The 17750-nt window shown below is 35.7% G+C and overlaps 1 protein-coding gene across 5 annotated transcripts; it reads left to right on the top strand.

Annotated features, from left to right (window-relative positions):
* Nucleotides 1–299: 299 nt before the first annotated feature.
* On the top strand, nt 300–16474 carry LOC113121249 (poly(A) polymerase type 3-like). 5 transcript variants are annotated; one of them, XM_026291563.1, is made up of 23 exons: nt 300–465; nt 1395–1553; nt 2846–2912; nt 3008–3089; nt 3186–3295; nt 3393–3446; nt 3569–3680; nt 4629–4718; nt 5080–5218; nt 5349–5421; nt 5825–5945; nt 7156–7240; nt 9117–9170; nt 9280–9399; nt 9525–9634; nt 9760–9884; nt 10250–10383; nt 10508–10587; nt 13381–13619; nt 13735–13797; nt 13939–14016; nt 14090–14125; nt 15244–15349. In XM_026291563.1, the coding sequence occupies exons 1-21, from the start codon at nt 458–460 to the stop codon at nt 14008–14010; spliced, it is 2097 nt and encodes a 698-aa protein (XP_026147348.1). In that variant the 5' UTR covers nt 300–457; the 3' UTR covers nt 14011–14016; nt 14090–14125; nt 15244–15349. The 5 variants fall into 5 exon arrangements, with proteins under 5 accessions (XP_026147348.1, XP_026147347.1, XP_026147346.1 ...); XM_026291562.1 differs by having other exon boundaries at nt 301–465; nt 10508–10584; nt 13384–13619; nt 13939–13995; nt 15244–16474; XM_026291561.1 differs by having other exon boundaries at nt 301–465; nt 10508–10584; nt 13939–13995; nt 15244–16474.
* The last annotated feature ends 1276 nt before the right edge of the window (nt 16475–17750 follow it).

Raw genomic sequence — 17750 nt, 5'->3', positions numbered from 1 at the left:
GGAAATACTTAATGTTTAAATGGTATGCTGTATAACAATAGTTATTTTACCTTTCAAACTGATGTCTTGTGAATGAATCATAAAAAACATTTAAGGTTCAGCTATGCTATAAGGAATAAAATATTAAATGTAATTTAATGGAGAAATGTTTCGAGATGTTCGTGATAATGTACAAATATACAAAAAATATAAAAATATATACAGTAAAATATACAGTATATATAAGATCTTAGCTAGTTGCTGTCCCTTTAAACATAAAGACGCAGGTCAACCAGCGTCAGCGTGCTATACGTCATGGCGTCACTTCCCGTGCCAATTGGCAGTTACTGTTGCCGGAGCGCCATGTTGGTTCAAACAAAAGAAACTTCATTGCCTTCATAACAGTTCATGACGGGCTGGAACGCAATGGCGGAATATAACCTGCTTCTCAGCTTCTCATAAGCCGGAGATTTTCATAATGCCTTTGTAAGTATCTCGTCGGAGTTTGAAGACAAGCGTGATCGAAGCAAACGCGAGGTCCTGGGCCCTATGTCACGAATCAGTCGCAAACTCGACACGCTTATCCAACCATGTAATGATGCTGTTTAGTGGTTGAACTAGTCTACATTGCATTCATTTCGAAATTAACTTGTCAGTGAGCAGTAGGTAATGAGATAAAACCATCAACAGGCTATCAGAAATAGAAATCTGGCTCATAGTGAGCTCCCTGGTTTGTATGTACGTTATGGACTTTAAATCTGTAATATTCAGTGGTTGCTGAACTTTGTTCAGATATGTGACTAAGCGCACGTATGACTTATTACATACTAATACCCTTCAAGGAGGCGTTCATAGAAGACGAATTGAACAACTAACTTTAGACGAGGCGCAGCAAAAGCGTTTATTAAAGCTGAACCACTTTATATCATGATCTGGCAGACGCAGATTGTGCGCTATCCTAAGAAAAACAGCGAGGCGTGACACAACAATTAAAATTTGACACGTCACGTGTGAACGCCCAAAAGACAACGGTCATACAATCTGTTATTAAAAATATTTGTCATGCTCCGTTCACTTAGTACTCTCAAAGTGCTCGTTCACGTGGAAATATCTCCACCAAACGGAGTTTTGAATAATGAAATCAAAACAAATGAATTTCTATATAATATTCTCTTGCAAAGTGTTAAAGAATTCATAGTATGTGTAAATGTAGCTTCCTAACTTTCTTTTCCTTATTTTATATTATTTTTGTATTTCTTGATGTCATCGTGGTCAGATGTTTTAATGCAGAGTTTTTATAACATCCCAGTCATTTATAATAGTAATAATAATTGAGCTGACAGGGATGTGAACAGCTCCTGTGATCACGTTATGTTTCTGTTGAGTCTGACAATTCATGTTTGACCTTTTCACAGCCCAGTGCAACCAGCCCAGCAGACCCCAAAGCATTATGGGATCACGTCTCCTATCAGCTTGGCGCAGCCTAAAGAGGCCGATCTGGTTCTCACGCGGAAGCTGACCGAGACGCTCCGACCTTTCGGCGTCTTTGAGGAGGAGCTGGAGCTGCAGCGCAGGTGAATGAGATTCTATTCACTAAGGCTTGGTAAAAAAGTATTTATCTCTAAACTAGTCCCGTCTGAATAGGGCTTATGTGTTCTATTCATTTTGAGACTTTAAGCCCTATTCGGACGGGACTAGTTTTACAGGGGGTCGTTAGAGAAATTTGTTCCACAGACGTACTTGGTGTTTTTAATCCCGTCCGAATGCGAATGGCTGCATCCAAAAACTCTAAATTTCTGTTTTAATTACAGATGTACCTTTATGAAAATTAAACATGGGTTTACTACAAAAAAAAAAAAAAAGTTAAACCAACCACACATTAACATGGTTTTGCTACACTAGCCGATTAGCTTCACCATGGTATTTGTGTGATAATACAAATGGTATTCAATCTGACTGATTGTAATACGCTAAAGAACATGCACAAAGTTCATCAAATCCATTTCTTGGGTTTTCCCCCCAAACTGATGTCACTTCCCAGAGGATAATGTCACAAAGTGTTGATTCAGTGACTAAGCGTTGAGTCAATGATGACGTTACTGAATCAACCGTGAACTGTAACTGAAGAATGTACATTTATCAACACAATCTGTATTATATAAAGCGCTGTATAAATAAATGTGACTTGATGTTTGTTAATTAGTTTTTACAAAAGTGTGAAAGAATTAAAAATCAATTTAAATTCTATAAATATTTGTCAATTGTAACAGCGTTACCAAGAAAGCATGTTTTGTTTGAAACATTATAAAAAAAAAGGAACAAAATGACAAAACAATTAAAATAATTGTATTTTGCCTGACTTCTGTTCAAAAGTTTGGGTTCGTTAATTTTATCAGTAAAAAAATAACAAGGATACATTTAGAGAGACATATTACAGGGTCACAAAAAATCTATTTGAAATAAATCAATAGACATTCATCAAAGATTGGTGTTAAAAGTTTGTCACAATGTTTTCACAAACAATATTAATTAATTATTATTCTTGACATGTGACGCTGAAGAAAAAAAAACTATTAAAAAAAGTTATTTGATTAACATTATTTAACTGTTGTACTTAGCATAAAATAAGCATAAAATACTTATTTCTAAATTTTCAAATGACCTGACTGGCCTTTTAACTTTTGAAACTTCTGTGTATGTTCACGTAACATGAAATTTCATGAATCCCATTTAGTTTTTGAGTTTTTTTTGGTTTAATATATTTTTCAGGACAGACTTTTTTCCATAAATGTGTACATCATACTCTTGACCCAGCTTTAGTCTTCCTCATATTGCTTTTGTTTTAAGATGTTTCTTTTGCCCACAGAATCCTAGTGCTTGGGAAGCTAAATACGTTGGTTAAGCTGTGGATCCGTGAAGTCAGTGAAGTTAAGGTATCTTATTGGCCTTTTAATTAATATATACACACACAAATCTCGGAATAACTGCTCACAGATTCTAACCGTTATATATTTTCTTCTAATCACAGAATATTCCAGCATCAGTGATTGATAATGTTGGTGGAAAGATCTTCACGTTTGGATCCTACAGACTTGGAGTTCATACTAAGGGTATATTTTCTACACTAGTTCTAGATCGATTGATACGTGTATTTCACATGGTCTCTGTGTGTCTGCAGTATCTCATTCACTAAACTAATTGTGTAGGTGCTGATATTGATGCTCTCTGCGTTGTGCCCCGTCATGTGGAGAGATCGGACTTCTTCTCCTCGTTCTATGAGAAATTAAAGGAGCAGGAGGAAGTCAAAGACCTAAGGGTATCCTGCTTATGTGATTGGTGTACATAGACGGTATACATCTTCCCAGCAGTATCTGTTAGGTTTAATGCTTGATATTTGCGTTTGCCTTCTTTAGGCGGTGGAGGAAGCATTTGTGCCAGTGATAAAGCTGTCTTTTGATGGAATTGAGGTTATTATTCTTTTTAATGTTATTCTTTTTAATGTGGATATAAAGGAATAGTTCATGCAAAAATTGCTATTTTTGATTTTTCCTTCTAATTTCTGTTTTAAGTATAATTTTTTTGATTCTAGATTGACATACTATTTGCCCGACTGGCGCTACAAGCCATTCCAGAGAACCTGGATTTGCGAGATGATGGCTTGCTGAAGAACCTTGACATTCGCTGCATCCGGAGTTTGAACGGTAGTTGGTCATAATTGATTGATTATGTTGGGGCTGAGTATCGACATTTTCAGAATTGATTCTGATTCACAAGATCTTGATTTTGATTCAATATCAAATTGTTTGGATGTATATCATGTCAGTTTATCTAAAGAAAAAAATCTCTCAACAAATGTGAACACTGTAGAGGGAACCCTGTCAGTTTATACATGACCTTGTTTTAAAGGTCCAACAAATTGTTTGTTCATTTTTAGTTATAATAAACACTTAAAGTTGCACACACACTTTTAAATTGCTCAAAAGGCAGTTTGTAATAAACTTTAATGATGTAATTGTTCTACCCTAAATTATTGTTGAAATACAAACATTTAAATTATATTTATTAATTATTTTATCACAGATTAATTTAAACACAATATATGAAAGGTCCTTACTGCAGGTTAAGTAATGTAATTTTATAATGTACAGTAAGCAGGTGCATGTCTAGCAAAAACCTTTTTTTTCTGCCTAACTGAGATATGAACCTTAAATGTCTTTCCTGAGGTAAAAATTCAGTCTAACATGATATTGTTTACAAGCTGATTTATTGACGTCTTTCCGCAGTTGAAACATTGATTGAGTGATTTCGCAAAACATGATAGAAAGAACACCTGATGTTCATTCATGTTTATTTTGTGCTATAACTAATAGTAAAGAGAACGAGAAGAGGATCGTTGGCATTTTGCAAAAAAAATTGCAAAGATTATTGACTTTTGGTTGCATTCAGCACTGACTAAAGAGAACAGCAGAGACTAAAAGATTGTTTTTGGAATTTAAGAATCTGTGTAAGTTCATCAAAATGAAGGTTGATTAAAGTTGATTAATTGATATTGTCGACCCAGCCCCAAGTTTTGTTTGCTTGTTTAAGGTTTCACTGGTAATCTTGATATATGTATTTTTATTTTTTTTAAACAATCTGCTGATTTACAGGTTGCAGAGTTACTGATGAAATTCTTCACTTGGTGCCCAACATAGAGAATTTCAGACTGACTCTAAGAGCCATCAAAATGTGGGCCAAACGTGAGTAGTTGCTTGTGTGTCAGCTTTGCATTGTACTCTGTTTGTGGAACATGTCACAGCTGGTCTCATGTAAAAAACCAACCCCACCGTGACCTTAAATGACCTGTTGTGTTTGTGGGTTTTAGTGCAGTCAGTGAAAAGCAACACTGCAGCATTGTGCCTCAGGAGATTCGTTTGGCTTGCATTTGCTGCATAACAACCAGTACATGCTCATGTTTGCACGTTACTGAAAAACAGTCGATCCTTGATTGCCATTTGGCTTTTTTAAATGCTTCATTTGACCTTAGTCAGGATGTGAAAAAAATTGAAAAAAGTTTTACAGAAATTAATAAATGAATGTTGTTATTTGAATCTCTTACAGGTCATAACATCTACTCAAATATTCTGGGTTTTCTGGGGGGCGTATCGTGGGCCATGTTGGTTGCAAGAACCTGCCAACTCTACCCCAATGCTGTGGCATCCACACTGGTCCATAAGTTCTTCTTGGTTTTCTCAAAGTGGTGAGTTTTTCATACTGCTCTCGACACCACTGGTCAATGAGAATATGAATACAAACCTATGGTCTTTGTTTTCAGAGATTCGTTCTCTTTAGATTCATTCATTAATTTATTAGTTATTTTGTGTTTTCAGGGAATGGCCAAATCCAGTCCTTCTGAAGCAGCCTGAAGACTGTAATCTCAACCTCCCAGTTTGGGATCCCAGGGTACTTATTCATTGATTTATTTATGTTATGAGGCTATGACATTAAAATATATTTTGAGAGCATTGAGTATTTTTATTGCCAAGATAAACATTTAAACCAAAAAATCCATCAGAAGTTCTAATAATGTAGTTCAAATAATCAAGGCATAGCCATGCAATGCATAAATATATATTCATGGTGCTGGGAAATTTTGTATGAAAATAATATTAAATGTATTGTAAATGTACGGAATATTGAAATATATTTTAAAACTCTCTGCACAGACCTCTATAGACGTCACATTTAACATGTATTTTACTAGAAGGTACAATGATTTTCCTGTGCTGTCTCAGATTATTCACTTCAGGCTATGTGAATGAATTGGGATCTGTTGCACTGCTAATGTTGGTCTTTTTTCTCCTAGGTAACCCCCAGTGACCGGTACCACCTCATGCCGATCATCACACCAGCTTACCCTCAACAAAACTCCACTTACAATGTGTCCGCTTCTACTCGGGCCATCATGGTGGAAGAGTTCAAGCGGGGTCAGTCTCCGTTCTGAAGATCCCTAGAAATATTCTCATAGAATAATGAAAATAATAATTTCAAAATTGAAATGTGTACTTTTTCTCACCTTGCATGACTTACTTTCTGCAGTGTAACAAATAGGGCTGCACAATTATTCAAATTTCCAATTGTGATTACAATTATGGATGCCACAATTACGTAATCGTTCAAAGTGGCAATTAATCGCTCAGAGTCCACTTGTATTATTTGGTGTGCTTAAGAATTGTTTTTTCTTTCTACGTTATCTTAAAGGGTTTTCCCATTATTTTTAGTATAACATTATAATACCATTCATATTTTTGCTTTTTTATAATTTGAAGAAAACAATCCGATTTATAGTTGACATTTGAGGCTAAATACTATAGAAAAGCACAACGTTTTTCAGTTAGTGTTTCCAGTTTGTTTATATTCATATAAAAATACAGCATGCAGTTGCGTCAAACAAAGGTATAAACCTCATTCAATGTAAATTGTAATAATCATAATTAATAATCACAATTACAATTTCAAGGGAATAATTGTCAATTATGATTTTTATCGTGCAGAAGTGTTGGGAGATATGGTCATTTTTCAAATCGTCATACCGTCAGCCCGTGAAATCGACGATACACGATATTATCGTGCATGGGTGGAGCAAGAGAGACTCTCTGTTCTCGTCATAGCATAACTATTTGGTGTTTTAAACCACGCAGGTGCGCAAGAGAGAGCCTATGGAATCACCAATAATCGAAAAAATATACTTTCAAACATACTGATAAACTAACGTTAAATACAAAAATACTGTGTTTAAAACCGCTAGTTCATATATTGTCGCACGTGCGTGCATGTGTGTGAAATGCGGTGATGAAGTGAAATAGCTGGGCAATTTGATAGCCCAATTATAATAGGCTGCCCAATAAAAATAAAAATTATTATTATTATTATAATTTAATACGTTAATAGGAAAATGAGCCTAATATCATCTTGACTGTCGACAGAGACATCTGCTATCATTGATACATGATACTATTGTCTATCGTCACAACCCTATCGTGCAGCCCTAACACAAAATAAAAATGACCATTAAAAAGGAATATGAATAATATTGATAACTTAAGTCTATATTACTTATTACCTAACTATATTTAAGTCTTCTGACGTTTTAAGGTCATGTTTTGACTCGCATTTCAATTGTTTAACTCCTCACAGGTCTTGCGATCACGGATGAAATATTGCAGAATAAAGCAGAATGGTCCAAACTATTTGAAGCACCAAACTTCTTTCAGAAATACAAGTATGTATTAAGCTGCTTATCCTGTTGGACACTCATGGTGAGATTTAATCATTTCAATAAAGATTTATTTCTCAAAACTGCACCCACACACATTCATAGCCCTCTCACAATTATTATTTTATGTAATAAGTGTCATCAGTTTGAAATAAAAGAATTTTGCTTACTATCAGTTTATGCACACAGTGGCTTTTATGGTACGTCATCATTTTTGACAATTAAAATGTGTAAACATTACGATTGTAGAGCATGCCTGAAATGTAAGCAACTTTTTTTTTTTAGAGATGGTTAAATTTATATTTTTAAAAGGTAGGTATTTTAAGTTTAAAATGCTTTTCTATTTAAGAAAAAAAAAGTTTTACTGGTTTTCTTGTGCTATATTAATTTGTATACAATTCAAAAATAAAATGTTTTAGTTCACAATTTGTACAATGTATTTCTTGTTAGTCTGTGTTTTCATAGTGTTTCTAATTTTTTGTTTGCGATTTCCACCAATGTTTAGCATTTAGCCTTGTCTGTGCTTGTTTTTATTTTATTTTTTTATTAGTGTGGTGTGATCATAATGGCTTAAAGTCAATTTCAGTCAAAAGAAACCAAAGTCAAACTAAAGAAATAAGACTTTTGGATATTTTAAATGGTTAATAGCGGTCTAAAGCCACACATTGCTTTGTTATTCCAGTCAACAGGGTTTTTTTGTAAGTGGGGGTTTTAGTAGGTCAGATTTTTACCAATTTTAGCTTATTTGAACCTGTCTGAAAACCCTTCACTGTACGACGATCTTCTCACCCCACATGAGAATGCAGCGATGGTTCATTATAGTGCTCAATTCATTAATCACCATTATTTCTTCCTTAAAAACAATGTAGCAGTTAGCTGGTTTCAAAGAAGAGAATAATTATGATTGGTTTGCATTATCTCATTCTGTTCTGTCAGACACAAGCCGCTAATATGTAATCAGAGTGGGGAAAAATGTCCAAAGTGTGTTGCTTTGCAGAAAAATACAAAGAATCCATCCACAAACATGACTGACTTTAAAATGGCAAAATACAGAATATCTCGCTTTTGCTTTGGTCTCTTTATTTATTTGAGATATGAGGAGATTTTCCACAGAAGATGTTTTATTTTTATTTATATATACCATGTGATGCTGAAAGTGTGTACATGAGACCATATATTGTAATAACAAGTAACTAGTCACTTTTATAGGACAAAGTTAAGCAGTTACGTTTCAAATAAATGGATTTTGGAAGTTTTATTGGCATTCAAAATGGGCTAGTTAACCAAAAAAAAAAAAGTTGTTTCAAACCTGTATGAGTTTCTCTCTCCAATATATTTTGAAGAATGTTGGTAACCAAACAGTTGCTGGTAGCCATTGACTTCCACAGTATGGAGAGAAAAAAAACGCTTGATGCCAATGGCTACAAGCATTTTTCAAAATATCTTTTGTTTTTAAGAGAAGAAAGAAATGTATAGAGGTTTGGACAACTTATTTTTGTGCGAACATTATTTTTCAGCTTGATTGATATATGTAATCAGCATTTTGGTCTTGTTTCTGATCTACTGTAAAAGATATATATATATATATATATATATATATATATATATATATATATATATATATATATATATATAATATATATATATATATATATATATATATATATATATATATATATATATATATATATATATATTGTAGACTGTGAAGTGTGTTCTTGGCTGGACACGAGTGATCCCTGCTGTGTTGAGGGAAGATATATTTGTCTTTGGAGAGAAGTGTCAGTGATATCGGTGCGGCCCTGTAGGTTTTGCCGGGTTTGGTTGAACAACTCTTCGTCTAAAGGATGTAATGGCATTGTTCTGTCTTTTATGTCCCAAGGCATTATATAGTGTTGCTAGCAAGCGCACAGGCAGAGAAGCAGCACTTAGAGTGGTGAGTACAGCACCGTCACACACTTTATCGGACCCATGTTCTGCTCATGTCCCCTGCATCTGTTTAGAAATGTTGTGGACTAGGACTAAATATGCTGTTTGGCTTAAAGGGTGGGCCTCGTGGAATCAAAGATCCGAATCCTGGTGGGAAACCTGGAGAAGAATGAGTTTATCACACTCGCTCATGTGAATCCACAGTCATTCCCGGGACCAAAAGAGGGAACTGACAAGTGAGTTTCAAATGCTTTTGTCCTTTCTTTCATTGAACTTTAACAAAGGCCTGAAACCGACCTAAGAAACGAAGGGATGGCGATAGGAAGACTCTTTACTCGCTCTTTCCTTTGTGTACGAACAGGGAGGAGTTCAGCACAATGTGGGTAATAGGTATTGTGTTCAAAAAAATGGAGGGATCAGAAAATCTTAACGTGGATCTGACGTTTGACATCCAGACCTTCACAGACACAGGTACGATTTGGTTTATGTTGGGAAGAGCACACACAGGAAGTGTCAGCATTGCTTCGGTTCTCTGGACGTTGTGCTATGATTAAACTTCTCTCAGTAATCAACATGTGTTCTATGAATGGCTGTAGTTTACCGGCAGGCGATCTCTAGTAAAATGTTTGAGCAAGATATGAAAATCACAGCCATGCACGTGAAGAGGAAGCAACTGCAACAACTGCTGCCCAAAATGACCATTCAGAGGAGCAAGAGAAAGGCAAGCGTTCATCTGTTACTTTGCAAACACACTGAACTATTTCATAATGAAGATAAAAATGCATGTGCCAGGTTATTAAAAAATATTGTATTTTTGGAAGAGATTTCAAGTTAATACATTGTTTTCAATGTGTCTAGAGAATGTCTTGCAAATTATTTTCTAATTAGTATTTGATTTTTTTTTTTTTTTAGTTTTAAAGTTTTGTCATTTGACATCCTTAAATGTACTGACCTTTGACACAAACTGTTGAAGGACTACATGGGTCCTCTTTTTTTTTTTTTTCGTTGTCTGGTAAATGTGGCCTCAGTAGTGACCTAGTAATGCTTTTTGTTAACGGTCTTGTTTTTGCCTCTGTTATCCTGTAGCTTTCATCTGATGGTCTCCGTGCGATGAATGATGGCAGTCTCGACCTATCAGTTGACAGTGACAACAGCATGTCAGTGCCGTCCCCCACGGGCCCTTCAGCTGCCAAGGTCGCCCGTGCCCCCAGCCCTCAGGGGTAAAACATAAAACTATTTTCACCTGGTCACCTGTTGCTCTAATGTTATTCGCTTAACTTTCTGTAATTCATATCTTTTTGAAACACTGGTACACATGCCTTCTCTCTTTCTCTCTGACTGTAGCTCCACTGGGACTGCTACAAACACCTCAGATTTGCAGGGAAAAACAGACCCTTCAAGAGGAAGCTCGCTCCTGGCAGGTGGTATGTCTACTGGGGTCATTAAGTCACTTTAAAGTAGATGTTTTTATTCTGTAATTTTGTCATTTGATGGAATAGTTCATTGAATTAAAATTTTCGTTTATCTCTTACCTCATCGTTCCAAACGTGTATGACTTTCTGTTCCACAAAACACAAAAAATTGTTTTGAAGGATGTTGATGCTGTTTTTTTTCCCAAAAAATAGTTTTGTAAATTTTTCATGAAAGTCACGAAAGGCCTCTCTTTTCCTTATTACTTGAACAGTATTTTATTACGACAGAAGTCAAACCAGGGCCAAAATCCCCTTAAGAAATATGTTAAGAAATTTTTTTAAGAAATTCCACGAAGTTCGTAAGAATGTTTTTAAGAACATCTTAAATTACAGTATTTAGCTAATTGACTCCATACAAGATGCATTGAAAAACTAAAACTTTAAGGATTGTCTTTTTGCGCTTCTTGCAGATAACCCTAATAATCATAATAAGCGCGCACTATTTTTGACGCGATTAACTTGACTGGCACTCAACCGTAACAAACAACCTGTCTCAAGCTAAAGCGATCTGTTAAATAACTTTTGTTCTGTGTTTTTGTAATAAAATCTGTGCCGTTTAGTTTCATCGCCATACTGTTGTGAAATGCGAAACATTTTGTTTTACATGGATATTGAATAAACTATGCTAAATATTAATTTGGCATTCAAATACATTGCGAAATGGAAACATTTGATTTTGTGTTGAATTAAGCACTATTCGGACGGGACTAGTTTTTTTTAACTATATTTGAGTTTCGATTCTTACCACCTGACGTCTGTGATTTTCATGTTCAATTCGGACGGGACTAACATCTCCGTGTTTATTACAGAGGTGAGAGGGTCTGATTTGTGCATCTGGGCGTCACAGAGATCACGCGCTCTGTATGCATACATTGCATATAGTCATTCGGATTGATTACCATTAGTATTATTACACAATAAATACTAAATACCAATAACTTGTATTTTTGTTTTTTGTAGTAGGCAAAACCCATGTTTAATTTTCATAAAGGTACATCTGTAATTAAAACATTATGTGACTGAGTGAATAAATGGATGTGAGTAATCTTACCTAATGTTGATATTACAATAGCTAATTTTAACAGTTTACGTGATCTGGCTCTTAATTTTATTGTAATTATTATTTAATATTTATTATTTCTTTGCCAGGAAGCAAATATATCAAACATCCGCGCGGTAAGAGCGTCTACGGTAATTCACGTTGGCCAAACACACAAGGAAACATGTTGTGAAATAATATATCACCGGCAATCACAGACATTCGCATTCGCACGGGATTAGTTTTCTCAGAGGATCACTGAGTTTGCTGAAAAACAGTAGGTAATTTGCTCTGGAATTATCACAGAGGTTGTGTGAGAAAAACACAGACGTGTCAGATTCGGACGGGATTAAAATCACCAAGTACGTCTGTGAAACACAGATTTCTGTAACGACCCCCTGTAAAACTAGTCCCGTCCGAATAGGGCTTTAGAGACCCAAAGTTGGTTTCAGTTTTGTTTTAGCCTAAATATATTTGTTCCTAAAGGAATGAAATTCTTAAATGCCTATTTTTAATTCTTGTTCTTTTCTAAATATTGTTCATTGAAAGGATTTGTTTTGTAGTGAGGGGAACTAAAGGGTTTACAGTGTTATAATGTTTGTAAACATTTTGCGGCATTTTTTCTCTCTCTAAAAAGCAGTTTTGTTTAGTTTTTTTTATACGTGTAACATATTGTAACAATGCAGGACCCTTTTTAAATATTTTAATAAATTACTGAAAAGGATTTTGTAACCGTTTAATTGATTGTATTAATCAGTCAAAATCCTTAATGGTCGCTTGACTGGTTAAAATGGATATTCCTATTAAATATAACAATTAATTTGAAATAACCAATATTCACATGCATGCAAGGTGAAAAAACTCTTTCATTGTCTTATAATATGCGTTTATTTTTGCATATTTTACGATTCATTGTTCCAAACCCCTCCTTTGCGTGATACTAATCTGCGGTAATTGGTCTGATTGGTCTTATTTTCATTTCATCATGAGCCGTAAAGCCAGTGCTGCTTTGTGTACAGCGTTATCAGGGAAACAGCTATTTTTTCTGCTCCAAATGTGGCATCTAGTGGCAAAGAATGAGTTTGCATTTCCTTTCACACCAAAGCAAAAAGACCATCAAGTGTGCGGGCAATATGCTAATTTTTCATGTTGGTGTCAACATGAAACGGCTTGGGATTGCACTTTCAGATGTAAAACTTTGCAGGATGTTTTCATTCACTTAGAGCTGTCACACACTTCATGAAAGGTAATTAAAAAAAATCCATAATAGAGGCACTTTAAGACAAGTCTGGGGCTATCCTAACTTGAAGAACATTTATGATTAATTTGAGGAAGATTATATTCAAGAATTTGAATTATAAAATTTTATTTTAAAAACAATCCTAAGAAAAAACAAGAACATTCTTTAGAAATTGATAAAAGATATTCTTTTATTCTTCTATATTCTCCGGCCCCTGGTGTGACATGGCAAAAGAAAAGTAATTTAAATGTCACAATCAAAAAGAACAGCTTTTTTCTTCAAAATGTTCCCTTTTGTGTTCCACCGGAAAGAATAAAAAAAGTTATATGGGTTTGGAACAACATGAGGGGGAGTGTGTGATGACAGACCTCTCCTGTTTTGGATTTTCAAAATAATTTTAAAGTGTATTTAATTAGTTTGTTTTTAGTGCTGCTTAATGCTTATACTTTTTTTCTTCGAATCCTAGCAGTGGACACCACTAAGCCAGATAGTGTTGGGACTTCCAGCAACAATGCCCCGCAGAAGGGATCCTCTCCACTAAAGCGGCCCGCCTCACCCGTTCAGCATGACTCGGAGAAGAAAGCCAAAGTGGACTGTGTACAGCAGAACCCTCTTCCCAGTCCATGTTTATCTGCTGACCCTGCCATAAAAACACCTGCCTCCCCCCTTGAGAATGAGATGTCCAAGAAAGCCAAAGCAGACGAGGTAAAAGACAACACTTTCATGTCAGATGTCATGTCAGTCTTTATTTTCAGGTTTGATTTCAGGTTCAATACAATCATGAACGTTACATATTAAGTGTGGATGGTGTCTCTTCCAGCTCTCAAGCCCAGAAGCAGAGTCCTCAGGTGAAACTGACGGCCAAGTAGCTGTGGATCCAGCGGTAATGGCTATTTGTTCTTTCTTTTTGTTGCAAAAGTGCAAAATCTTTCTTAGCGTCCATCCCCTGAACCCGAAGAGGCAGTAATCTTCATGTTGTTGTTGTTCACTCAATTTCATTGTTTTTGTCATGTTTTTTTCCCAGCCGAGCGTCGAAGTGGTTCCTTCAGAGGATGAATCTAAAACAGAGACAGAATTAACGGTAAACCAATGGTGAAAAAGGGTATGCTAGTTATAATGATAAATGGAGGAAATATGTGAGAAGGCAAAATGCTGATGTTTCCCGTCATTCTCAGGTGGTGGACCCAGCAGAGGTGATCCTGCCTGCCCGGGTAAGGACATGAGCTATTGATTATTACACAGTAATCTTTATCATATTCACGCGCAAGTCAAGTTTCTGTTCTCACTGAAAGCTTTTGAAACACCAGCCTAAAACTATTTGTAATCTCTGATGTTTTAATAAAATAGTTCTATTTTCATCAGCACAAATGTTTTCAACAATGCAAGGAAATATTTAATAAGAACCAAATCAGCATATTAGAGTGATTTTTGAAGAATAATGTGACACTGAAGACTGGAATAATGATGCTGCTTTTAATTGCGTTATAAAATATAATAGAAAGTAACTTTAAATTGTGATGTCTCTCAAAATTACAGTTTTTACTGTATCTTTGATTTAAGTGCAGTCTTGGTTGGCTTCATGGCTTTTCAGAAACAAAAAAATCTTTGACTAAATATTTCCGTAATAGCTAATTATGATTAGCTAATGAAGAGCTAAGGTGTTTGAAGAACTGATGTTAGGCTTTAATATATGATTGTGTTACTAAAATTTATTCCAAATATCATTCATTTGATTAACAGTGTTGTATTTGAAATAGAAATTTCCACTCAGCTCTGCTAAACACTATCGAAATGGCCAATGAATAAATGTATGGTGGCCATTACCTCGGATTAATGCATCTTCAGTTGTGGAGAACATTTTCACAAATTCTGTGAAAAAGTGATTGTATTTTACGTTTTTTGGTTGGGATGTTTACACAATTTTACACAAGCCAGGCTATTTATATATTAGTCAACACAATGGTCCTTTTTTTTTTTAGATTTACTGTTCGAATTTAGCTGAAATGGCCCAACTATACTTTAAATAGATGCACTTACTTTTTTAAAAAAAACTTAAGACTTCAGTTTCAGTATGAGCTGATATAGGTGTTGCAGAAAGTAATCTATGAAAGCCAAAATGCAAATGAAGGAACACATATTTAGGTAATTATGTCATATTCTACTTAGTCTGTGGTGAATTTTATTCCAGTGAAATTGCCCAGGGCGTGCAGCGTATATCTTAGTCACAGCTTGTTCAAACAGAAACACTTAGCACAGAAGAGATGATTTATTAGTTTGTATCACATGGTCAGGACACGCTCAAGATTATTCCCAATCTTATGTTCTGCAGAAGATGTCTAACGCCGATCTGTCGGATGTCCCGCTCGTCCCGACCAACCCCATCGCCGTGGTCAAGAACTCGATCAAGCTGAGACTCAGCAGGTAGAAGCGGCTCAGTCTCGTACTCAGGAGGTCGAAGTCCTGCCCATGTGCAACACGGCTCTCCACCAGGGGGCATCTCTGTTCTTCCACAAACTCCCCTGTGCCCTTTCCCTCCCTACAATGCAAAAAAAACAAAAAAAACGAGATGTCATACCCAAAAACCTCAATGTGATTTAATGTGTTCGTGTGATTTGGTGAATCCCATCTGTTTTGACCTGAAAGACAGTGACGCTTTATGCATTTTTTTCCCCTTTTCTCTTTTTGTTCTTTTTTTCTTTGTAAATCAGTAAAGAGGCATGTAATTGTATTCCAGGATACAGTCGGTCCGTTGCAGAGCAGTCCAGCATATTGTACAGAGCTGAAGGTGTAGATGAGCATCAAAGCGTGCTCAGTAGTTGGAGATGCACTGAATCCACGTCAACTAATGACCGTACTATAATCTGACATGGAAATGCACAGCGGAGGACATGGCTAGCTCATCCAGATGATTCGAGCTCACTAATGCAGCTGTAATTGAACCAAATCAGTCTCAGATTAGTGTAAACACCATCGTTTTGCTCCGCCGTCTTCGCAGGGCATTAATTATGGGTGTTATTAGGAGTGGAGGATCTTGTATTCCCAGCATGCTCTGAGGAGAACAGTGCTAGCCGTTCATTTAGGATTGTTTTACCATGTGTGTGTGTGTGTGTGTATATAGATATATACAGACTACAATATTGAAACTTTTATTTGCTTTGAGCAGCTTAGTTTTCCTATTATATGCTGGGATTTTCCTAAGGTGCGTTTCGAATGACTAATGGTCAGCTTGTCGCTGCTGATCTGATTTTGAGGATGCGGATGTGAAAATATAAAAGATTGATTTGAGTTACAAACGAATGATGGTTTATCTGGGCAGGAGAGTGATTTTGTTCATTTTTGAAACCTGTACAAACGTTTCTTACTGTGTTTTGTGTTGACTGTGGATTCGTGTCACGGTAAAGCTGCCGCCCCAGGAGCACTGTTGTCACCGCACAGATTCACTCCTGAGAAACGCCTCCTATGGCCTTGCCATGTCCTTTCAGTTCTTTCATACGCTTATTTGTAAGGACAAGGTATTGTACTTTTTCACAAATAAAAGTCTACATTGTTGCAAAGAGAAATCACTGATTGGTTTATTCGAGTCATCTCTTAACAGCGGCATCATTGTTCTGATGCAGTGCTTTATTCTTCACATTACACGCGTCAAATAAAACAAAAACATTTTGAAATATCTTTAGTATTCACAACATGGGTACAAGTATTGGGACACCCCCTTTCTAATGAACAGGTTTGCTAATTTCCACATTACTTTACAGATCGTAATGTTAAAGCATATAATGGTATTCTGGGGAATTGTGTGCTTCTGATTTTATATCAGTTGTTAGGACAGGACCATTTTCTATTCTCTGTGTATAAGGTAAGTTTCAAAAAGAAATGATTCAGAGTGGAAGAACTGGACTGGACCGGACTGGTGTGAATTTAAATACAGATCTTGAGCCAGAAACCCGTCAGCAAACACCAGTGACTTGTACAGAAGGGTACAGTCATTTTAGACTCTTCCAGAACGGTTGCAACAGAGATTTTGGATTTGTTTTTTAAACACGTGAATTGTGTTTCCATCTTTGTTGCCACAGTTTTGGAAGTAACCTCTTCTGTTTTAAAGAAGGGTGTGTCCTAATACTTTTGTCCAAATATAGTGTATGCACAAGTCATTAGAGTTTGGTGATGAGTTTTTGGCTCAAAGTCTGCATTTAAAAGGTCTGCAGCTGGGATATATATATATATATATATCCTATTTCATTCACAATGGTAATTCAAAGTGCTTTACATGAAAGAAAGTAAAATAGACATGAAGAAAAATAAAATTAAAACAAGCATTTTTTTTACAATTTTATTTGTAATTTAAAGCTTAAAATTGCTTGTAATTATGCATAATTTAATGTTATTACTACAGTAAATGTAACAAGGACACATTCAAATAAAGTCTTTTTAGTCAAGTGTATACTACTTATACAGTATTGTTCAAAATAATAGCAGTACAATGTGACTAACCAGAATAATCAAGGTTTTTCGTATATTTTTTTATTGCTACGTGGCAAACAAGTTACCAGTAGGTTCAGTAGATTCTCAGAAAACAAATGAGACCCAGCATTCATGATATGCACGCTCTTAAGGCTGTGCAATTGGGCAATTAGTTGAATTAGTTGAAAGGGGTGTGTTCAAAAAAATAGCAGTGTGGCATTCAATCACTGAGGTCATCAATTTTGTGAAGAAACAGGTGTGAATCAGGTGGCCACTATTTAAGGATGAAGCCAACACTTGTTGAACATGCATTTGAAAGCTGAGGAAAATGGGTCGTTCAAGACATTGTTCAGAAGAACAGCGTACTTTGATTAA

Source organism: Carassius auratus, chromosome 20, assembly GCF_003368295.1.
Source record: "Carassius auratus strain Wakin chromosome 20, ASM336829v1, whole genome shotgun sequence".
Taxonomy (NCBI): Eukaryota; Metazoa; Chordata; class Actinopteri; order Cypriniformes; family Cyprinidae; genus Carassius; species Carassius auratus.
The sequence above is the reverse complement of the archived record's forward strand: the minus strand, read 5'-3'. Positions and strand labels throughout refer to the sequence as shown.

Coding starts and splice junctions, on each gene's coding strand:
- LOC113121249 (XM_026291558.1), top strand. Junction 1,554..2,845: donor GAGCTGGAGCTGCAGCGCAG/GTGAATGAGATT, acceptor TTTTGCCCACAG/AATCCTAGTGCTTGGGAAGC. Junction 13,996..14,089: donor AAACAGAGACAGAATTAACG/GTAAACCAATGG, acceptor CGTCATTCTCAG/GTGGTGGACCCAGCAGAGGT.